Source organism: Phascolarctos cinereus, unplaced genomic scaffold (assembly GCF_003287225.1).
Source record: "Phascolarctos cinereus isolate Bilbo 61053 unplaced genomic scaffold, phaCin_HiC Scaffold_726;HRSCAF=1367, whole genome shotgun sequence".
Lineage (NCBI taxonomy): Eukaryota > Metazoa > Chordata > Mammalia > Diprotodontia > Phascolarctidae > Phascolarctos > Phascolarctos cinereus.
Genome location: NW_027556098.1, coordinates 378,863,646 through 378,888,453, shown reverse-complemented (window position 1 = coordinate 378,888,453; position 24,808 = coordinate 378,863,646). Strand labels below are relative to the sequence as shown.

Below are 24,808 nucleotides of genomic sequence, written 5' to 3'. Positions count from 1 at the left end.
AACAAGTCAAGAAATTGCCAAGAAATGCAGGTCAAAGGGAAAATACATTTAATTGGATTAGGCAGTGGACTTTTTAATTGGTTATCCTGTCTTCAATTCTGCATACCTGAGGCCAATTACTAAGACAGGGTCTGCTTTTGTCTTGGAACAAGTTCGGGAGAGATGTTTTTTGCTCATTTGCAATCATCTTATGTAGGGCTTCATTTTCCTCTCCCTCTCTTTCCAGAATCTGCATGAGAAGAAAATAAACAAGCAATCCTTTCCTTATATCTTTCCTCCAAAATAACTACCATGATAAATATACTGAGGAGTTAGCCCTCATAACACAGACATACACACCTTACACTGGGAACAGCATTCTTTGTAACTTGGAAATTCTGGAGCTTTTGGAAAGTACTGCAGCAGTTTCCCCCAAGCCTCTTTAGAAACAAGCCGTCTCTCATTTTCAGTTATACATAAATTACCTGTAAAAAACCATCTTGCTTGGTTTTGAAAAAGAAAAAGCAAATAACACAGTACCCCTTCCTGCATATGGGAGAAAACCATAAATGAACACCCCTCATTCTGTGGTGGCCTGCTGAAAGAGAGGCTTCACTCTCACTTAACAGCCTAAAGAAATTTGGCTTCTTTTGATTTAGCAAGTACCACAATCACTCAACTGTATGCCTATTATGCACGATTTTACAAAAGCGTGCCTGTGCAACTAACTCTACATTGAAGTCCATGATTCCCAGGCTTGGGATGTACCTTGCTCACTACTCTTTCCGTTTCTGCAGGACAACAGCAATGTAAGCAGCTACCAATTAGTCAGTGTGAAAGCTTTCCACTTTGTGATTCTTGCGCCTACACAGATAGCTTTGTTCAGTCAGCCAGGCCGGCAAACTGAGTGTAAATTTTCGGTGTCCAAAGACTAGCCATACGTAGTGAGCAATATATTAAGGGTGTCAGTTCATTAGTGGCAAGCAGGTCGAGTTTTGCTGTGGGGATAAACTCACGTCTGTTAGTTTTCCCAAGAGTCCCTGTACTTTGACAAAGTGCTTACTCATTTGATACAATCTTATTTCAGAAATCAAAACTCAATCTAAATATTTATAAATATATAAATTATATAAATATAACTGGAGAGCAGATGATGGAAGTAGGAAAATCCTAACTGGCTGCCTACCAGGTTCAATTTATATGTAATATCTTACCTGTAATATCTACCATTAGAGACAACGGAAGGCAATGGGCTCTCTACTTAAATTTCCTTAACAACTTAAGATTTCCCTAGTGACAAATAAAACAAACATTCTCATGAATAATATTGAAGGTTAACTGGAATAACAACCATGGAATACTGGTGCGTACAATTTCAGCCCAATATAGATATCTGAATTTGAGGTTATAATTTTCACATATTTTAGTTTGTATGTCTTATGGCTAGGACTGTTCTATAATGATCGTTTTCAGTAATGTCATAACACAGAAATCAAATTAGAAATTATGACAAATCCCAAGTGCTCTGCTCTATGCCTCAATATTTCTAAAAATATCTTTGCTGGCCTTTGTAAACCACAATGACCAACGATGTTTTAGCATAACTATTTCCTGTAAAGCATAAAATCCTTTATCTAATAATCAGTTTTCATTCATAATGAGAGAATGAGTAAATAGTACCTTAACACAGTGTCTTCACCCAATGGCCTAACGAGACCTTTTCTATTAAGAGATGAAAAGTTGAAAAGCAAATCCTGACACGGAAACCACAGAGCAAAGAAATATAAGAAGACCCCTTTAGAACAAGGGCTCTTAATTCTACTATGCTGATATTTTAGTATTCTGATACATATTTGGTTTCCCCTACAGAAATCTTAGACAGATTCCCTACACTTGTCCACAACTGTAGAGCCACAAGGCTTTCTTAAGCCCACAATGATTTTGGAGGTGGTCTCCTGACAAGGCTACAGTGGCTGCACCTCACCTCTGTCTGAGTGGAATACATTTCTAAGATGACGAATGAAAAGCCGAAAACAGTGGAAGGACCTGAGTACTATTTGGATTTAGCATATAATCCTATTAATACCAACACTGGCACCTAATGTTATTGTTTTTAACATTTAGAATTCAACCACTGGGACAGGTAAAAAGGATATGAAAGTGTGACCTGAATGAGAAACTATTATGGTGATGTAGAATGCCCAGCACAAAAGGCAGAATAGCAGTAATGTCACTCCAGTCCCTGCCAGGCTGAGTATCCTTATAAATCTTGGGACAGGGGCCTGGTTACTTAGTAACTGTGCCAGCACAGGCAAATCTCTTTAATCTCTCAGGGTTTCTCCTGGTTCCTTCATCTGTAAGGTGAGGATTTCTAAGTGTCTGAAAGCTCACCATGGGGGCACAGGATGTCTTCATTAAAATTTAACTCCTCTTCCTCATCTTTTTTGTCATCCTTCGAATCATCTGATTAAAAGACAAGAAGGGTAATACAGTAAATATCACCGTTAACTGTTTTAGGGGAAAAATCAAAAGTAGATTCAAGCTTTATAACCTCAAACAAAATGCTACAGAAAGCACCCCCTAAAGTAGCCAGCAGAGTCATTTCTGCCAGGACTTCTGTACCCTCAAAAGACTCTCAGGGGCTTCTCTTCTGCCAGGCCCAGGAGGCTAACTGTTCCCATCTACCCAAAGAACACTCTGCAATGCCTCTAATAAGGGATTTCCTATCCATCTCAGTTTTGTAACTCTTCAATACAACAATGAAAAACAAGCAGAAAAGCAAACCAGGGGCAGAATGGAAGGGTGTCTAAAGCCTGGCTCAGGCAACAGTAATAATTCGTTTAAGGACCTCTGAGACTTTTAACATTTATAAAAAACAAATTATTCTAGAAATCACATTTGGGAACATGGATAAAGGAAATGACTCCACATAAAGTACAACTAGAGGTGCTGCTCATAAAGAGAGCATCATCTCCACAAAGGAACTGAACTGTGAATATTCAAAGTAGCTCACGCATTTCACATTAGTTTCTAAAGACATAGATTTAAAAAGAGAACACGCAATGAACAATACTGAAGACAGCTCAATCTAGTTGACAGGCAGGAGAAAACTGTGCTAAGAATGTTTTGTAATGCAGGATAACAGGCCCTCAAGTGCACGAATCAGGGGGTGGAAAGTTTCATTTTGAATCGAGAGCTTTCAGTGACTGGAGGGTGTCAAAGCATTCCCCAAGAGCAGGTTATCATGAAGGAGAATTTAAGAAAGACTGGTAAAAAAAAAAAAAAGGAAAGAGCCTAGCCATTAATGTCAAGAGGATCCAAACTGGAGTGACCCTTTCACACTTGGATTGTCCACCAGGTGATGTTGAAGACGCCCTACATGGACAGACCTTCAAATTTCTAGCGCAAACATGTTATCATCTGCAACCTAGGAATTCTATTCTAGAGAGTCTTGATAATTATTTGATATAGTCTAATCATTTCCAGTTAGCAAATCTTTGGCTCATACCTTAAGACAATTCAATAACTTGCATAATAAAATAAGCTTATGTTTTCCTTAAATTATGGTTGATGAAACACGAGAAATCGCACTACAGTTTCTTATGCATGGACATCTGTACTAGAGTATATAAGCAAACCAACAAAGATGTGAATGTCAACTATGTGCCAGGCACTGTGCTAAGTGCAAAAATAAAAAATAAAAAAAATAAAAGATTCAAAGTTCTCCTAGGGAGAGGAGACAACATGCAATCAACAAGATAAACTGAAGAGGGAGGTCATGAGAGAGGAGAATTGGCATGAAGGAGAACCAGTAAACATGCACAGGGTCAGACTGACGGAGGATACCATATGAGTAACAGCAACTCAACAGAGAAATGTGGAGACTAAGGCATCGCGTACAAAAGAGAAAAAAAGGGCAAGATTATGGAGGGCTTTAAAAGCTAAGAGAAGGATTATATATTTACTTACAAGGGAAAGACTGGGGGGGCAGGTAAGAAAACTTTCAATGATTGAGATTTAACAGGGAACCAGTTTACTGAAAAGGGAGATGAAACAATCAGGAAGGCCCGTTTGATACTTGAGTGGAGGATAGACTACGGCGGGGAATAGAACAGAGGCAGACAGCCAGCAGCAGTGAGGGGATGAGGGTCTACACCAGAGTGACAGACTTGGCAATACTCTGGGCATGGAAGCTGAGAGTAAAGAATCAAGGATACCATTTGCCTTTAAAAAAAAAAAAAAGAATCGAGGATGGCACCAAGGAGGTTGGTGTTACCCTTAACAACACTACAGAACAGTGGAGGCAGGGGGATTTATCCAGCTCTCATCTCTTTATTCCTGTAAAGATGACTAGTAGCTGCTTTAGCGTTATTGTGCCACTTACAAACCACTCCCTCATGGAAGGAGGGATACTGATACCATATACAGATACATATTAATCTCATAGCATGCATCTTAATATAAAAATCAGTCTGGGAGCAGATAGGTGGGGCAGTGGATAGGATAGAGTACCGGCCCTAAAGTTAGTACAACCTGAGTTCAAACCTGGCCTCAGACCAAACACTTAACACTTACTAGCCGTGGGACCCTAGACAAGTCACTTAACCCCTTTAAAAAAAAAAAAAAGAAAGCAATCTGTATTAATTGCTGAAAGAAGGGAGAAATGACTGAGGCCATGGTGTGTTTCTCAGGGAAGCACTCTAGATTTAAAGATGTATTAGAAACAATTCACATGTATATGAATAAAAATTAAATAGAAGGCAACTTAAAGATTGTGCTAAAATTGTATCATTACCTTTATTTAATGTGTCGCCATTCATTTTCCCATTACTTTGGTCTGTATCGATATCTTGCTCATCTAACTGCTCCAGGGCTAGCTGTCGCCAGCTTCTTAAGGAAGATTTCCCTACCCAGAAGCCTTCATTACTGTGTGAAACAAAAGGTTGACAACAAGTTAATATCGTAAGAGAACACATGGCCTCTCTTCCTTCCCACCTTACTCATTTTTCTGATCACCCTCCCCAACCCATTCACTTTGACAAAAGTTTTTCACTATAAAAACGGCCCTCTTCCACTACCACCTGCAGTCTCACTGCTGTTAAGCTATTTGCCTTCTGTGGGGTATCTGGACCCAATGACTTCCTGTTTGCCCTCTACTGTTCCTGAATGATAAACATATCCTTTGCACACTGGAATCCCCACTCCTGGTCTTAGGCAAGAGGCTAGTGACAAGAAGGTCTCAAACTTACTAGCCGTACAGCTACAGGCAAAATCGATGTCTAAAAGTCATCTTCCTCAGCTGCAAAACTGGAGATCTCACCAAGTTAAAGTCCAAATAAAATGTATTTGAGCACCAGGATACTGATGGTGTAAATAGCTAGAGCACTGAGTCTGGAAGCAGGAAGCCTGAGGTCAAATACAACTTCAGACACTTAACTGTGTGACCTAGGGCAGGTCACTTATAACTTTTTGCCTCAGTTTCAGTAATTGTGATAATCAAATAAGATTTTTTGTGCTCAACCAGAGAGATAGGTATTGTATAAATACCTATTCCTTTCCCATCCCATTACAAAACAAAAAACTAGCATAAAAAAGCCCTAGCTCACTTTTCCCTGAGATTTATCTTAGCACCTAGCATAAAACACCTTGGGATACCTATGAATGAAGTCATGGTTCAGAAGAGAGAATTCTTTACTATTTGTAACATGTTGGTTTAGGAAGAACTATTACGCACCCCTTCACGGCAGTTTTCAGCAAATTCGTAACAATCTTATAATCTTCGTTTAATTGGTTCTTCAACCGCAATACCCGACAACGCTCCACCACACAGTCTTTACAAAGGGCTTTAACTATGGGTCAAAAAAAAAACCCCAACAAAAAAACAGTAAGCCAATAAAGAAATGCTACTTCTTGACCTAAGGATACATTTCAAGGGGTCTGTGAACTTCAATGGGAAAAAATTTCAACATAATTTGTTTCCTTTGTAAACCACTGCACTTCAGTTGATGCATTCAAAATTACTGAACATACTCTCTGCTTTTCATTTTAATGGGAATAGGGAACAGGGAAGAAGAAGGACCTTGTGAAACATTTCAAAGCTTTGGCTGTAAAGAAAAAAGACACAGGGTATACTGAAGAATTATGCATTAAATATCTTATGTGCAAGTGATATCCAACAATGTCTATTTTGTGTTTTAAAGTGTACTTCCTTCAAATGCTTTATGTCATATAGGCTATCACATTCTGTGTGCTATGTGAATGGAGGCTTCATACCATGCTAGAAAGGCTTTTATAAATGGCTGCTGTACCTAAGGGTAGAAAATGTTCATCACTAAATAATTAACTACAGGAGGAGAAATTTTGGCATTAAAGGGACCAAACTAACTCAGGAAAATTTTCTACTATAGTATGGTAGGGATGGAGATCAATGAACACCACTGAAATCACTGGCAACTGAAATAGTGTGCATGGACTTCCCCAAAAGGAGAAGTACATCTCTCTCATTACAAACACAGAATGATCTCTGAAAGCAACATCAGTAACTGGCACTATGTAAACATTTATCTGTAAATAATCGTTAAAAATTGAGACCAGCTATTAAACTTCCAAGTAAGAATGCTGACAAGTGGTTTATCCATGCAACCTGCAGTTCTTAATAAACCTCAAAGCAAAACAGCTAGAATACCACACAAACCATACACAGCCCAGGAAAGCTCCAAAGTTCAGAGACTAGGAGGAAACAATCATTCAGAATAAAACCCAGGCTCAAATTACAAATACTGACAAAGTATTTCAGCTCTTCTGCTTTGAAGAATGCTATCTCTAGTAACTAACAATGTACTTCCCAAAAACCAGGCTGACATTATAAATATAAATAGCAACATCTGCATATAGACAGTTACTGAACTCCAAGTCCTTAAAATTAACTGTCTTCTTACATCGATAAAATTCTCTCCTCTTCACACTAATCTATCAATTTGCTTGGCAAGCTCTAGATGGTGCAATGGAAAAGGCCAACATCAATTCTAATGGTCACAAATAAAAAAATGAGCGCATAGGCTGAATTAGCAAGGCTAAAGATAGGTTTCAGAAGGAGACCGCAGAAGTTTCAGATTACCATTAAGCCGGGGTCCCCCTCCATAGCGACTGTAGAAAATGTCAGCTGCATATTCCGAGATTCTCTTCATGATTGATATTTTGTCAGGATGCAGCTTGTCATGGGCACACAGGCAGGCATGGTTATCAATGGGCTTTGTTGGGGTGGATTCATCTAACCACTTCTGTAGCCATTCAAGTGAGACAAACTCATATGGCTCTGAGGAAAACGCACACAAGAAACAGCCCATGTATTTTACCACTACCATAGAAGTTCTGCATTCAGATAAATTTATGACAAAATTCCCATTACATGGGGCAAATTAGAAAACACAGCTCTTCCATGACCACATTTAGACCTACACAGCTTTAGTTATGACAGCTCAATACATGTTATAACAAAATTGCAGCACCAGAGGAGAGAGGCTGGTATTATTAACCCCAGAGAAGTGTCTTGCTTATTACCAGGGCAGAACTTGGATCAGAGCTACAAGTTTTCAGTAGAGTGCTCACATGAGAAAACCCTGCTAACTTGCCCAGGCCCAAACCCCATCTACTGTACAGTCTGAATATTTGAATTAAAGGACCTGCTCTACAGCTGATGCTAATAACCAACAAATAGGATCAATTTAAGAATTTATGCAGCCAGCAGGCTTTTTTGCCCACTTATTTCACTGACATAACCCTTTTCCCCCATTCAAGATACTGTGAAACCAATTTTTGAAAGTGAGCAGTGTGTTTTTCCTATACTTATTAAATTAGGTAGCCACCAAAACAAATAAGGCTTTGCTAATTTACTTTCATTAAAGAAAGCCAAATTTTAGAGCACTAAAACAAAAACAAGTACATGATTCAAGAAGACAAAGGGTTTCTATCACAAGAAAATTATGTAGTGCAGATTTCAGACTTAGTTCTAAGCAAGTAAAATGGAAAATCTTATGGAATTTAAATAACTTAGCCAGTGAATTATAAATATGACATGTGAAAGGAAAGCAGATTAAATTTTCTAAGGAGGTCCAACTGAGAGCTGAGCTTTCGCCTCCCAGGGCTATTCTCCCTGAGTCTTCATTTGGGTGGTCTTTCCATTTAAAGTTCAGTATCTTTTAGTACATAAATTTTAGTATATTTAACATCTGAATATTTTCTTTCTAACAAAATTTCGGGTCTCTAGATGTACTACTAATGATACACACAAGTATTGTATACCAAATATAAGGCGTCCTGCCTCTGGGGAATGGCGGGCACTCAGGCAGCAGGGAGGAGCACTGTGCTGGGAGTTTGTAGAAATCGTCTAAGCCAAGGCCTTCCCAGGCCAAGCCATGACCCCTTTTAGCAAGTCACTAAACTCAAATCAAGGTGCTCCAGGTTATCTGCAAAATGAAGGTAATAATACCTGCCCACTACCTACCTCACAGGGATGCTGCTGAATAAGAGATAAGATATGGGAAGCATTTTGAGCGGTTTTGAAAGAAAAGAGATATAGAAAAGTTAATATTTATACATTCCATAAAATATAAAGGAGACCTCAAGACGCAACATGAGTATGAACAATATAGTTGGCCTTTTAAAAAGGCCTGATTTGAATAAATTAAGCACAAAAATCTATTACTCTCATTGATTTGATGCCTAGTCAATATTAAGTGCAAATAAAAAGGCCCATTATATAGTCTGGTTTAAAAAAAATGATGTAAGCATCAAGGCAACAGAGGTTGCTCTCATCTCTCCCCATGTTTCAGGAGAAAAGATGGATACAGGGCATAAAGAGAGAAACAACAGCCTACAGTTTCCTTCAGATCAACACATTCACACATTTGATGACGGATGGGTAAAGAAAAAAGGAAACCTGGGTTAATGGAATATCTTAAGACAGGCTACAGAACCAGGCACCACAATTTTCACCTGATTTTCCAGACTGGGATTAGCATAAATTCTAGGACTCTGCACTTAATAAATGATGCCTAGAAGATAGACAATGTATATAGTTGTGCCAGGGTCACTTATTGCCCTTTCAAATTAGTTCATATTCTAAGGTTTTTTTCCATCTATTTCTGGCAAAGCCCAAAGGTTACATCCTGCACCTCTGAAGCCCCTTGCAAGGTATAGCAATAAAGGCAAGTAAGATTTGGTTGTAATGAGGCATTGTGTCCCCGGCCCCTCCCACAAAACTTGTGTGTTCTACACACAAAATGAGGAATGGCTGGCAGGCTCCAAGAAAATACTTTAACTCTGTATTTGTAGTTCAAGTGCCTCTCCTGGAGACCCACCGCATTCGGCCAGGGAAGGGAAAGGAGCATGATAGGAGCATAGGTAGTAAACAAAAAATCAGCAACAATATTACTCTGAACAAGCCTCAATATTCAAGAGTTAAGAAAGAAAAACAAGATGGACAAAGTTTTCCAAAACACAGTAACAAGCACATTTTACTTATTTTTCCTTTATAGTATTAGCACAATATGCTTAGAGTTCAAAAACAAAACTAATTTTAGATAGTAATTTCGGTTAATCAGATTCACTAATAGGTATTTATTTTAAGATCAAGAAACTAAATATTATAATCCAAAATTAGCCATTTGTGGAGTTTATTAAAACTAGAATGCTTGAGAAACATTCCAACTCTTTCCAAAATAAAGTAAAACACTTTTTTTGGGATGAAACCAGTCATTCCATATACTCAAGATATTAGGGGTCAGCTCCATCAACAGATCAGATTTAGAAATGGAAGAGATATAAGTCAGTTCAATTTCATTGGGGTGGGTACATTTAACAAAGACTCTTTGTTAAATGACTGCTCCTAGGGTCTCCAAGGAAGTAGACATGCAGAGTCAGGATTCAAACACAAATCCTCCTGACTCCAAATTCCCAACTACAAAATGAATAAATACATATCAACTGAAGGAGAAAAAAAATGATACTAAGAGCCTTGGACTTGGCAGTCACTAAGACCTGGGCTTGTACTGATACTGCGAAGATCTCAGTCAAGTTATAACCATCAAGTCTCAGTTTCCCTATCTATGTCATCACACAAACAAGGACTCCTGTTTGGATCTCTCAGGGTCGCTTTCAGGATAAATGCTCTGTAGGCCTAAAAAGGCATTACTGAGATTACCAGGATGCCTTTCAACTGGCTCCCGTTTCTATACAGCAGGATCGTGAGAACGGAATCAGACCTTCTGCCCTATCAGACCTGCAGTGGCGTTTTGAATTGCTTCCATACAGGCAGCCTGTTCATCATGAAGAAGGGTAGCAAAACACAGATGAAAACTGAAGTATACTAGGTTCACTAGGCACAAATTCTGGCACACACTGCCAACAACATAAAAGGGCAGAGAACGGGCTGGGACCAGACTGCTTAAGGTTGAACATTATGGAATTTCTATTATTAGCTTCAAAAACTATTAGAAGCTAATATATTAGAAGCTGAATACTAAAACCTGGGGTCTGTGTTGCAGAAAGGAGAAAAATCACATTCTTGAAATAGGTGGTAACTTCTTGCATTTCATTCCCACCTCTATTTTATGCCAAAACAATTAATTGGGAGCCCCACTGTCTTTACCAAATCACTGAAGTTTGCCTGAACAAAAACAGTTCAACTTTATACAACTTTTCTAGAAGCTGATCTGAAGCTAAGCTGTGTGACATCAGGATCATGACTGTATACGCCTGGGAAAAAACAAGATCTGAAACGAAGCTGAAAGCTTCAGTGAAGTATTTTAAGTGTACCTTTATGTGTTCTTGACACAGTATACACTGTTTCAAGTGTTTCCTTCTAATGGTGTAAAAACGCATTTAACGCTGATGCATCTGTATGGAAAACAACTTAAACCCCCAGAATCTCAAATTGGAAAATTTTACAGATCAAGAATGACATCTGGGGGTGTCTTTTTAGTTAATGGCATTTAGTGGAAGAAAAACAAAGAAAAAACTAGTCTGCAGCACTAAAGTTTAAAGGTGGTGACTATACTCTTCAAGGACATCGCTAGCTTTATCCTACAGCAGGAAGATCTATAGCACATCTACAGACAGCAGTTCTCATAGCAATGAATGACTACAGGGCACTACCAGAAGATCTTACAGACCAGCTCCAGCAGGTAACCTTTGGTAGAGTTCCTTCACCTCTTCGTGTTTGGCTTTGCCTTTGTCCACACTTTGTTTACGCATTTCGGCCATTTCTACACACCACTCCTCAAACTTGGAGTTATCACGGTCTACCAGCTCTTGAAGAAAAGCTATTCAAGAGAAAAAGGGAAAATAATCACATTCCAAGATGGTTTCCTGTAAAACTCTTACTAATAGGGCATTACTTTTACCCAGGTCATTATTTCAGAGTTTACCCAGAGTTCACTGCGTTGTACCAACAAAAAGGGCTATACTGAACCCAATCTTTCTGCTATGTGTCTTCCCTTTTAATCAAGAGCTCTAGAGCCAGGAACAGATACATGTGCAAATGAGGTCAAACTTCTTCCACTAGCAAGGACGACACAGCAGAAACTGCAACCACCTCCTGATGTGTGCCCTCATCCACAACCACCTAAGAGGAGCAACAGTAGGACTCTTACGGTCAAGTAAGTGCTTTACCCAGCAGCCACAACGAGTCCTGAACTGACTGATGGACTAGCTTTCTCAAAGGGATGTGGCAGAACATCTGATATTAAACATCTTCCTATTATCGAGACTTTCTTCATCTAGTCCTAGGTAAATGCACGCTCAGTCAAGTTTCATTAATATAAATACATGTTAAGTTCAACAAACCAATCTAACAGGGGAATTCTACTTGCATGAAGTTACATTTGTTCCAAGGAAAACCCTAGAACATATACCTTTATAACTGAGTAAAGGTGTTATTCAAGGTGTCAAACACACAACAAACAGCAACTAGCATTTATGTCACCCTTTGAAACAGGGACTACAAGATCATCTAATACTGTTATGATGATAATGATGATAACCATCATTCATGTAGGGCTTAGGGCCTGCAAACTAGTCTAGATACAACAAACCTATCAAGTTACATGCTAGTTTCATCCCTATTTTACAGAAGAAAGATGAGGCTCAGAAGTTATACGACTGGCCCAATTCTCACAGCTACAAGTGTCTGTACACAGACTTGAATTTAGGTCTCCTCAACTCCAGGTAGAGCACAATCCAAACAGCTGCCTCTATTGAGCTCAGTAACAGACCACAACACAGACCTTTCTCTGTGAAAGGAGAAAAACATCTCAGTATAAGAGAATCCCTATGTTCATCATTTGTTCTTACCCAGCTGACCCTAAGCATCTTTGCCACTCGGAGAAATAAGCTTCACAGGAGCTCTTTGTCCAAAGCCTCTTTTCCTACTTATCTTCAAGCTGATGAGCATGTTTTAAACGAGCAACCAAAATCTTAATCAAATGCTTATCAAAATGTCCCCATGATGATGCTGGAACGAGGTAACTGAAGGGATCAGGTGATCACCCACACGATGCACCAGAAACTTCGTGTGACTTCACCTCACTGAACCCGGCCACACATGGAAGCAGAGTTCTTTCACTTCTCTTTGAGAAGTGAAGCTTCCCCTTCGGAGTGTCTGCTGCTCACTTGCTTACCTGGTACCTGAACTGTCAAAGAAGACTTCTCTTGGGTCTGTAATCGATACACCAACATGTAGGCATTTCTAGAGCAGTGCGTTCCTTTCCCACACTTAGGCTTACGGGTCTGTGACTTGGAAGGCTCTGCTAAGGCACATAAACAACAACAAGATTAAAAACAGCTATGCTTTGGGGAAAGATGCACTCATGGGGGGCTAACCTGCCAACACACCTACACAGGCTCAATGGGTCTGAGTAACAACTCAGGGTCACAGTGTGAAGCAGACAACAGATTTCTTGTTCCAATATGAATTTTTAAAAATTTTCCTTTTTCCAGATGTAAAACTAACCCATCAGGCAAAAGGAGGCTAAAATAATGTGACAGCTGCTTCGTTTCAAAGTAATCTGAAACTTTACATGCAAAAACATTCGTTCAGTTTTTAATTTTCAGATTCTAGAATCTACTCAGAAAGGATAAGTTCAACAAACAAGAATAAACAAAAATAGAAAATCCGGTCTCAGAGCAGACACTTGACACTAGCTGTGACCCTGGGCAAGTCACTTAACCCCAAAAGCCTCAAAAAAAAAAAAGAATCTATTACAGGCACTGTGTTTAGTGCTAGAGATACCAAGCGATATCCCTGTTCCTATAAGCTTCCTTTCTACTCTAGGAAGAGCTATAGAAATATAAGCTTATCTGAGGAAGGAGAGACCACACTAACAATTAGAGGGCATGATGTAATGGATGAGAAAATTGGGGGGGGGGGGCTCTGAAGTGGGTCTTCATGAAAAATGAAAGATTCTGAGGTGAAAAATAGGCATGGTGTCAGTCCTAGCAAAGATACTGAGGTGAGATGAAATGCACCATTCATTGAACTATAGCAGGCCACTCTTCAATGAAACCTAACAGGAAGGGGAAAGATGCATAGATAAAATGCAAATCATGTATTTTTTAATAGCTGATGGACAGATGTATCCTTAACAAAATAGGAACTTACTACATGACACAAAAATCTTCTGCACATAGTTGAAGTCGATTGGCTATCTTGTATGCTAGCTAAACCCTTAACAGATGTGTATGTATATATACATACACACATAACAGGCAGAGATAAATCTAGTTGTAAAAGGTTTTAAAAAGATCAAAAAATCCTTCAACAGATAATTCAAAGATATGAACAAACAGTTCCCAAAGAACTTTAAAGCATTAACTTAACTGCCAGTGAAAGGATGCTCCAAATCACAAAGAGAATTTCACATTCTGCAAACTGCCAAAGATGACAACATAATTATCAATGTTGAAGAAGTGATGGGGAAGTTAGGAACTGGTAAATTACCAGTAGAGCTGCTGATCAGTACAGCCATTTTAGAAAGCAACTGGAAATTATGCCAATCAAGTGACTAGAACATCCGTACCCTTTTCACAGGGAAAACTGTACCAGTAGATGTCTACTCCCTGAATGAGGTCACAGGAGAAAGTGTACAGCCTATAATATTTATGGCAACGTTTTCTGTGGCAGCAAAGAACTGGAAACAAAGTAGACGCCAAACTAAGAAAGAACGTCTTAAATTATAGTACGTGGATGTAACGAAGCACAGAAAGATATGCACAGTACTTGAACATCAGTTCTTCTGAACTCGTCCTGAAAATATGCAAACAGAAAGGAAAGGACCCGCCTAATGCAAGAACGTGACCCCATCCAGCTTCTACCAAGGGTAGAAATGGTCTGATTACACTTGCTCAAGGACAAATAACTTCGTGTTATTTAATAACTGGTTACTGCTGAACATTTCAAGGGAAGAAAAGGTGTATTTTAAAAGGGCACTCACAACTTAAAGGTTTTACCTAGATCTTCCTCAATCCCTAGTTGTAATTTCTTTCCCTCCATCTTTTCTATGTCTTCATCATTGAATTTATACCATTCTCCAGTCTGAGGATCCTTCACGTGAGCAATGTAGTGGCCAGAATATGCACTTACGCCTCGGTGTATGAGGACAGCACTGAGTTCGTATACATAGATGCCTTCTAAAAGTAAACAGAAATTAAATAACAACAACTCTGCCTCACTTGCATACATTCTTACATTCCAAATTTCAACCTTTGGACAATCAGCTATGTGTACGGGGGGGGGGGGGGGAATTCTAATTGTTTAGAATTTTAATTAGATTAAGGCTTGAGAAAGCTCAATTCAATAAGCTATAAAAACAATACTTTTGGGGCAGCTAGGTGGCACAGTGGATAGAGCACCGGCCCTGAAGTCAGGAGGACCCCAAGTTCAAATTCAGCTTTAGACCAAACACTTGACACTTACTAGCTGTGTGACCCTGAGCGAGTCACTTAACCCCAACTGCCTAAAAGCAAAAACAAAAAAGCAAACAAAAAAAGAACACTTTTGAACATTAATAGCAAATGATGCTTTAGTGTGGCAATATACTGTGTTAGCTTCAGTGCAATACAGTTAAAAACAGAGTACATAAATATTGCTAGAACACTGAAAAACGATAAAAGGTTTCCAAGTAAATTATAATCGGACAACAGATTTATACAGTAGAAAAATACATTGTATGCAAAAAAGAAAGCTATAAGCCAATCATATACAAGGGACTGGGGTAACATATCTGCATAGATGAAAATGGCTGAATATATAACAATCTGCTATATTCCACCTTACAGCCTAGGGGAAGTGAACTGGGTGAACAGAGTTCTCAGTACAGAATCTCTCCCAAAGAGAAATAGGTCTGAAATAAGGAACTTTCCTGGAGGACTCTGGAGTACTCAAAAGAATCATAATGATGGACAAAGTCACAGGGAAACCTTGGACTCTAGCCAGACTACTTTTTGTAAGCCATAACTAAAGCATTGAGATAGTCCAAATTTCTTAGTTTCCAAGGCTGCACAGGGTGGGAACCTAAATTTTCAGAAGGACCAATGGGCTATACCATGGTTTGAATAACCCTTAATGTCATAATTTGAAGGAGATGCCAATTATTGGGTCCCAATAAAAATAAGTGACTAAATGAGCCTGTTCTTGAGACTCAGGAAATACTGATTACCCAATTTGTATGCTTTAAAAATCTGTGGGAGTGAGGACCCAACCCAGATCATCCTGACACCAAAAGCCAACTCCATCCACTTCCTCACTCTGAAAGGCTTGTCTGAAAGCCTTCCACTCTGGCCACGGCCAGATTGAAAATTCTCATAATTACCACGAATGTAAAAATTACCTTTATGCTCCATGTAAGGTTCCATATCCAAAAGTTCTGAGAAACCAATGTAGGTATTCAGTTTTTTCTTATGTCCCGTTTGTCTACTCAAAAACAAAATCAATGACATTTTTACTTGACGTAAGTCAGAAAACATGCTCTGCCCCTTCACTGTTTTTCTGGGCTATGCCAGATTTATTTCCCTTGTCACACTCTCTTAAACTTAGCACCATTCAATGTGCTGGTATCTCAGCTAACATCCCAGTTATCCACCCTCCAATACCCTAGGCATGGTAGTCTAGACTACCTAAAAATGGGGAAATCATTCTCTCTCCTCTTTCAGGCAGCTCAGGTTTTCAGGATATAGCTCCTTACACAGTTGAAATCTGCCTCCTGACAATGTCATCAAAATGCTATTTCGCAAAAACATGCCATTGTGAATGGTCAGATCAAATTGTGTGGATCAAAGGACTTACTCCAAATACCACATTCTCCTCATAATACTTAGATATTCAGTCACAAGGTCAAAAACATGCACTACTATCTCTTCCATCACAGATTTAGATGCAGTCCAATAAAGATGGTTAAAAGCAAACTTTTCAAAAGCTACTGTCCTGAATTTTAAGGAAAAGGAGATTATACTCCATGCAAGTGGAATATAATTAAGTCTGAATCTGAGGGCGCCGCATGAATGGCACTGCTTCCAGTGCCTATAGGATGCTAGTCTTGAGCTTCAGGTTCCCATTTTAACTTTGCTGCACTTGCCCTTGTCGAAGTTACTAACTTTTCTCCTCTTTGCCTAAGAATCATCTCACTATTTGAAGAGAAGCCTATGAGTACAGCCTATGTTATGTTCCATACTCAGCAGATTAATAATTCTGGGATATCAAATCATAAAGGTGCTAGTGTCCAAAACCTGTATCAGTCTGAAAATTCCTTCACATGCAAGGATTTAAATTGGAGTCATTTCCTCACATTTCAATGAGGTCAATTTAAAGTTTAAAATCTGCCTATCTATATCAATTAAGATACATATGTAGGTACTGACCTGTCAAACACAAAACGCATTAGCTGTAAATTAAGTGTACAGGGAAGACTGAGTAGTCGGATCTTCCTCGTTGCATTCTGTTTACTCTGACAGTTTTCACAAAAGTATCGATTGTCTCCTTCTAATTTTTCTTCCTGACCAGAGTAAAAAAAGATTACCAAACAAAAATGAGAATGCTGGATAATTTCAAGTAAATATCAAACCATGTGAACACATTATTAGATATGCTTTAATAGAATTTGTTCTTAAAACAAATCTTTCATTTAAACTATTGCCAAACCCTGACAGAACGGAGAAGAAAACAGCGATGTGCAGAAAAGCCCTATAGGAGAGCTCAACAATGAGCTTAGTTTACAGAAATGCAATGGGATTCAAAATTCCCAGCAGTACACAGGTAAATAAACCGAGGGGAGTAATCTGCTTAATCACAAATGCTGTACGTTCTTCTGCACGGTCTGTTCAATTGGTCTGATTCTATGGTCCCTCTGCCACTGTTTTTTTTCCCCACTCAACAACACTGAGTAGCACATACACACACATATCTGAAGCATTACTTTCAAATACCATCAAGTGCATAAGTAAAAAAGTTCAAGTTTCCAGAGCAACTAATCCCTAATCAACTCAGGAGTCATTTTCAGACACAAAATCTATTCAGAACAGCCATTTTATGAAAGCCTTAATAACTCAAGAGTTATTAAGTCCTAAATACTATATATCAACACATTTTCACTGAAGGGAAAAATGGAAATGTATGAGATCACACCACTAAAGCTGATTAAATACAAACAGCATCTGCTGGCTTTGTTTTTAAAGCAGCAAGCTGCATAATTTGCTTGGTTTTCAGTACCTTGAGAAATTCAGTGATGCAATCTGTTAACTGCTTGTGCCCTTGGATATTTAACTCCAGTTCATAAAATTTTGATAAAAGCTTAGACTCACGACCACACTGGTTACAGCTAAAATAAACAGAACATAAATAAAAGAGAAAGCCAATTAATTAAAACCTAATAGGATTTACTATATTTCATTTACACAAAAGCAGATAATAAATTTCTTAATGTCAAAAATCCATTGTATGATGGCTAATAATGGAAATATGTTTTGTGTAACTTCACACACAGAATGGGTATCATATTGCTTACCTTCTCAATGAGTGAGGTAGGAGCTGGAGGAAAAGAATTTTAATTTAATTCAAAATTTTAAAAAATATAAGTTCAGAGGGAGAAGAGACTTGTATGTGCATATATACAGATCTTATACATTGTATGATTAAGTATATGGCACATGGAATTTTTATTTACAACTTTGCTAGCGAAAAACAGGAGAAAATGCACTCTTCCTTGGGTTTAGAACACTACATCAGTCATACTCTCGTTTCCACTCTTTTTAAATTGTTACCAAAGTGGCTCCATTTATCTTCAATATGCTATGCACGATTAGCGGCCAGCTTTACTTCCCTTAGCTGAAATACAATAACCCAAACAATGATGGCAGTCTTCAGTGAGGGGATTGCGTTTTTTCCTGGTTGTTACTGAACACTTCTCAGGCGACTTTACACAGACGACAACTGTATGCATTCTAGATCCCGTGATTTCACAGGTGAGTTTATAGGTAAGTCAATAAACCTCTTAGCCTACAAAACTTACACGGTGACATATGCATATTCCCCACAAAATTGCTGCTGGACGATGTTTCGTACATCTGGATTCTTCTGCTTAGACAAAGTATCCTCCAATAAAGACATAAACAGCTTTGAAAACTCTTGGGCATCCTAAAAATTTTATTAAAAAGAAACAAAGAAAAATCAAATCCTGCCCTCTTGACTTGTTTTAAAATCCCTTTATAGTTACCTATACTCTGAATGTAAGAAGACTTGTAGGGGCTGCTAGGTGGTGCAGTGGATAGAGCTCTGGTCTTGGAGTCAGAAGGACCTAAGTTCAAATCCTGTCTCAGACACACACTTACTAGCTGTGTGACCCTGGCAAGTCACTTAACCCCAATTGCCAAAAAAAAAGGGACTTGTAGAGAAAGTCAGTGTATGAATGGGATAGTGCTCCAAAGGTTTGCATTGAACAGCTGCATTTGTAACACAGCAACTATGTTACAAAGGATGGCTATGTTCCTAGGTCTGCCCATAAGTCTCCTTAAATTGAAACATAACCAAGAACTTAATCAAGTCCTGTGGCAACAACTACTGCAGACCCTTCTGCCTTGGGAGAAGCCAACTTCCTTGGCACTTCTGTTCCCCAATGAGGCAGTGGGAGAGAACTTCATCCATCCATCAGGCAATATGTCTGCCCAGGCTCTATTATTTAAATGGTGTGGGGATTCCTCCACCAGAGACTAGTCTATAACTGAAGCTTCAGGCAACTCCTAAGACTTAAAAAACTTAACCTGATAACATTACTAGCAAGTTTCAGTAATATCTGGCTTCCAAGTCTGCATTCTAGCCACTCTGCCCCATTTGTATTCATAACATTCCAAACTTTGAAAAAAAATTAATGATAAAAGTATAACACAAAATAAAAATAAAGCAAGCCTTCTATTCTAAATAGAGACATTTAGGCAACTAATATTGCACCTCAATTTTTTTTTATCTCATAGCTGGACTAAGACAATATACATTACAATATGTACAATATAGCAGGAATCCAATTAAGTGGAATGACCAAGGCTGGCACCAGAATATAAAGAATGAAACACATTTCCCTCCTCTTAAGTAGGGGGGCCGGCAGCTAGGTGGTGCAGTGGATAGAGCACCGGCCCTGAAGTCAGGAGGACCTGAGTTCAAATCTGGCCTCAGACCAAACACTTCACACTTACTAGCTGTGCAACCCTGGGTATGTCACTTAACCCCAATTGCCTTAAAAAAAAAAAAGTACAGAGGCATTGGCCTCATATATGCTATCAAATGGGGTTATTTGGTTGGGTCTGACTGACAGGAAGACAAAAGTGCAGAAATGACTGAAAGGCAAAAGGCATTTAATTTTTTAAAAAAGATCTAGTTCACAGCTACACCAAAACCACACTAGATTAGTGTGCATATATCTTCCCATAACCCATTCAACACTAAGCTGGATATGAAGTAAAATGTCAGAGTCATAGTTTTTCTCTTATTAGTGAATAGTGGAGCTGTGAATAAACTTAACCATAATGGGAAGAAATTTGGAATTACAAAACTAAATAATAAATTATTAAAATACTGTTATATGGGTTGGCTTTCTGGGAAGGGAAAGGAGGGAGGTACTGGGAGATTTAAGTGATGTAAAGAAAGAAATTATATTTAAAACTGTGTAGCGCATACTTCAATGCATCATTACTTGCAAGAGCTACAATGATTTCTTGGTTTACTTTGAAACTATTTAACAATTTTATTAATATTGTAATTTTAAAATATTCTGTGTAACAGGATTTTAGCATGATTGAATTTTTAAACTGCTCAAGTCTTAACAGTGGTTCTAATTTCCTTCTAAGACCAGCATTACCTGTTGCTGTCCGGTGTCCAAGCCTAAGGCTTTCACAAAGCCTGACGGATCAATATATCGTCTGTTACTGTTCTGCAGCAGAGCAAACAGGTATTGGAGATGCTCACAAATGGTCTGAGGCTCATAATCTACAGGAAAGTTTTTACAGATTAAATTCTTAGCTTGTTTCCCTTGCACCTAGGCCAATAATGTCATTCTTAGCCAATATTAAAGGTTAGTTTACCCTGTAACGTGCTTCCTCACACCAAAAACCCTTTCAGACAACTGCCAACACTAGAACAGAATACAACCATGACAGTGACTGGAGTTGTTACAGTACTCCAGTTTGGGGTGTTCAAATCTCTCATCCCCAAACAAAGGGATACTGGATTCACTATCGTTTAAAGCTGTCTAAAAGCAAGCAAAAGGGTTATGGGAGAAAAACTAGCATTTACACAAGGCACAAAACAAAGCACTTACACTTATTAAGCATTCTATTAAGTGTGAAGAGATTCAGTCTGCTGGGGCCAGACTGATGCTACAATGAATGAGGCAAAGAAATGAGGCAGATTTCTCCTTATGAGGAAAGATTTCCTAACAAAGTTGCTTCTAAGAAAAATGAATTGCCTTGGGAGGTAGACAAATACCCATCACTAAATTTTTACAAGTGGTCGTCAGATGGCTACTTGTCATCAATGCTATATAAGACTTGTTTAGAAACAGAAGCAGCCTGTATACAAAATTGGAGGTCTCTTCCAATTCTGAGATCTAAAAGACTATTGTTACCTTAGGTAACAACCAATCATATGGTCTGGGAATAAAAGAAGCAATTTTCAAACTACAATGCCTATTAAAAAACAGTAGGTTGTTTGTTATATGGTGTCCCTTCAAACACAAGCTCATTGTGCCATGGCTAAAGATAACAAGTTAAAATCCCATTTCTAGCCAGTCTACTTTCAAAAATCGATATAGCAATTTAAAATCTACAAGTATGAAAATATATTTCAGAAAAAAACTTAGAAGCTCATGCTTCTAAGCTGCTTAAGAAGCAAGATTTTTCTGTATGTTCTTAAAGACTGAAATTGTTCAAACTCCACTTGCTGATCAAAACATATGTGTATGCCTGGACAGAGCTACAGAAAAATATAAAAATGATCACAAGATACTCTTTTCACCAACCTTTCTCTTCCTGTATGCCATCTCCCATCATGTGGTCACCACAGGTACTTGGACATAAATATAGAGCCTGCCTAAGCTCCAGATTAAGAAACCAAACCTGAAGAAAAGTATTCACATAGCATGTTGCTCCAAGGTTTGTTAGACCCACAAAAGAGTTCTAAAATTGAAAAACAAAAACAAAAACATGACTGCAAAGGTAACTTTTCCTTTTTAAAAACACAGTAAATTTTCAGATTCCATATTAGTAATTTATCAATCCGAAATTCTGAATAAGTTTTATTATATCTTTAAGATTTATTCAATTGGTATATTTTCAATACTACAATACTTCGAAATGTATGCCAAACATCTTTTACTCTTCAAAAGATTATTTTATTTAGCTGAAAAAATACTTTACTCTCTAATTCATCATGATTAATGTTTTATATTAATACTTCTGAATGCCAATTATAAAGCAGGATTCCAGAGTACTCATGGTGAAACTACCTCCTAACAAATGCACTCAGTATAAATCGAGAAATTTTTTTCTTGGTCATGGTCAATGTGGGGATTTCAGGTTTGGCGGGATAACCTGGGGGGCAAAGCCAAGATGGCAGAGTGAAAGCAGTGACTTGCTTGAGCCTTCCCCCAAACCCCTCCAAATACCTATAAAAAATGGCCCTAAACAAATTCTAAAGCAGCAGAACCCGCAAAAAGACAGAGTGAAACAAATTTCCAGCCCAAGACAACCTTGATGATTGATTAGAACAGTATATTACACTGGGCTGGGAGCAGAGCACAGTGCGGCGAACCTGGTGGAGGCCTCAGAGATTCAGGTGATTACATATATGCCCCAAACAGGTCAGTTAACAAAAGGAAAGGTCCAAGCAGAGCAAAGAAGTGATGGCAGCCCTCCTTTGTTGGAGCAAAGAACCAGAACAATGTAGGATGTCCCTGTCCCTATTTATTCAGCTTCCTCACCAGTTTTTGCTAACACAAAAAAGTGCTGCTATCAGTTTTTAAGGGCAGTTGTCAGTGTGCCTAGAAGGGGATTTCTAGGTCAAAACAACTAAAGAGTATGGACTCTTTAGTTACCTGGGAACCTCCTTTAGAAGTCTGGGCCCCAACTATGGAACACAGTGGTTAGTGACTGATCTTTATGCACTGACTGGCTCCCTTTAAAAAAAAAAAAGCTTATGATATAAAAAACAAAAGATATCAATAAAAATTTAAGCTTAAGACTGGTCTCCTAAAGTTCAAGGGTTACTCACAGGTCCAATCCTACTATGATGTAAATGTTTCTGACCTAGGTCTATTTTGACCCTCCCAGGGAAACCCTAGTAATCCCTCCCTATACCATATTGATGTCAAACTTCAGGTGGACATAGTTTGAACTCCAGGGCTCAAGTGATCCATAGCCTCAATTATCCCAAGTAGCTGAGATTATATGGTCACTCATATCCACCAGTTTTTTTTGTGGAAACAAAGCAATCAGGACACTTTGAATCATGTCACACACCTTGGATTACTAATAATCTAAACTATTATTTTCTTACTATTTAATAACCAAAGTGACCCAAGATCCTCTTTTTGCTTGCTCAATGCCCAGCCCTCAAGGATATTTCTGACCTTGCCCCAAAACTCACCCCACCCAGATCATCTTATCTAGGAGGAATTCTTACTGTAATCCACCACTGTTCAATTGAGGAAGACCTAGTGGAGAATATAAAGATTGCTGGGGATGATCCAGAATGCTAACAAAATCAAAATCACTCAGCCCCTCATTAGAAAAGACCCACCTCTCACAATAATCATTCTCATTAAACCAACCAGTAGAACACCCATTCTTCCAAATATATTTAAGGCATTTAGTATCTCCATTAGAAGTCTTTGGTTCAGAGAAAGATCACTAACCTCAATTTATTATTTGCTAACCTAATTAATAGATTATTCTTAATCAGAACATTCAAAAAGCTCCAATACGAATCCAGTAAGACTATCTTCATTTCTATTTGTAATGAAGTACAATACTTTTTCCTTTGATATTGGACTTTTTTTTCCAAATGAGTTTTATTTCCTGTAGTTCCACAGAATACTCCATCAGTAGTATGGTTGAAATAGCTCTAACTGCATTTTATTTACATTATACAACCAAGCCAGATAACTTTCTCTTCTCTCAAGTGTTGGCTATTAATGTGCTTCCACGGCTTGAGGGTATTCTGGCAGAAGAGATTCTGAAACACTGGTAAGCTCCCAGACCAGGGTACCAGGTTACTTAGTTTTAATGCCCCCAATTTCATTTATCTTTTGTTTGAGATTACAGGGTAAAGGAAAGCAGGAGATTGGATTTCCTTGAGTAGGTGTGATGCCTTTTGAAGGTAGATTTGGATTGCCTTTCCAATACAGAATAGACCTTTTAGATAGGAGGGAGGCATTACTCCACCCCAAAATGAAATGTATGGAATGGTCTATATAGTTTTGACCTTCATAATATGAACTAGAAATATCATGTCTTATTAAAAGGGATATACAAACATCATAGCATATACTACCGCTAAAAAGTGACCGTTTCATCCTGGTTCGTGGAACTTGGCATAGGCCAGCTGAGAAGTAACAGTGCAGGCATTTATCTGTCTGAGGCAGCACCAGAGTGCTTTGCCCCTAGGGAGCATGGAAACTTCTTCCTTCCAAAGAAGGGTAATTATCTTACCAATGAAAGGTCAGCACTACAACAGCCTTTAGGAAAAGGGATTTGTATTCCTCTGGATTCAATTATGATATTCTTGCTATTCGAAGCTGGGAGCTGAGGCAGAAGCATACCACTATTGTCCATGAATGCTTCAGGAAGAAGTCATAATGGTTTAGGGCAACCCCAAAATGGTGAAGGGAAAAATGTTTTCCTATACATTTTAAAATGTTATTTCCCTTAAGGATAATAAATGAAATCTGGGTCACAGGAATAGATCATTAAATCAACCCTGAAAGCTAAAAGGGACCCGAGATACTCGGGGGCTGACACTCACAGCAATTTCATCCCACTGTGGAATCTAAGTCTTAGTTTAACAGCATATAGCATAGTATATGGCACAGAAATCAGTAGTCTGGATCCACGTTAGACTTACAGATTCAAAAACTCAAAACTGATTTGTGTGGGTCACGCAGCTAACCAGTATCACAATCAGAACAATCAGAATCAGTAGTAGGTAGTCCAATTCTAAACCCATTGCTCTACTATACCAGGTTTTCTGACAAAAGTACAATCATGGCGCCACCTAGTGGGATGAATCCTAACAGCA

At 38.5% G+C, this 24,808-nt stretch overlaps 1 protein-coding gene across 4 annotated transcripts in view; it reads right to left on the bottom strand.

Annotated features, from left to right (window-relative positions):
* The window catches only part of USP48 (ubiquitin specific peptidase 48), a 55,332-nt gene that overhangs the window by 17,236 nt on the left and 13,288 nt on the right, over positions 1-24,808 (bottom strand). The window contains exons 3-17 of one of the 4 annotated variants that reach the window (XM_020973117.2): positions 21,534-21,690; positions 20,376-20,503; positions 18,537-18,661; positions 17,738-17,846; positions 16,891-17,024; positions 15,864-15,946; positions 14,485-14,664; positions 12,657-12,785; positions 11,151-11,300; positions 7,097-7,294; positions 5,714-5,828; positions 4,775-4,905; positions 2,371-2,442; positions 340-464; positions 107-229 (exon numbers count right to left, since the gene is read on the bottom strand). In XM_020973117.2, the coding sequence (XP_020828776.1) occupies positions 107-229; positions 340-464; positions 2,371-2,442; positions 4,775-4,905; positions 5,714-5,828; positions 7,097-7,294; positions 11,151-11,300; positions 12,657-12,785; positions 14,485-14,664; positions 15,864-15,946; positions 16,891-17,024; positions 17,738-17,846; positions 18,537-18,661; positions 20,376-20,503; positions 21,534-21,690 (1,959 nt within the window). Of the gene's footprint in view, positions 1-106; positions 230-339; positions 465-2,370; positions 2,443-4,774; positions 4,906-5,713; positions 5,829-7,096; positions 7,295-11,133; positions 11,301-12,656; positions 12,786-14,484; positions 14,665-15,863; positions 15,947-16,890; positions 17,025-17,737; positions 17,847-18,536; positions 18,662-20,375; positions 20,504-21,533; positions 21,691-24,808 lie in introns of those variants that run through there. The other 3 variants (XM_020973119.2, XM_020973118.2, XM_020973120.2) reach the window with 3 other exon arrangements.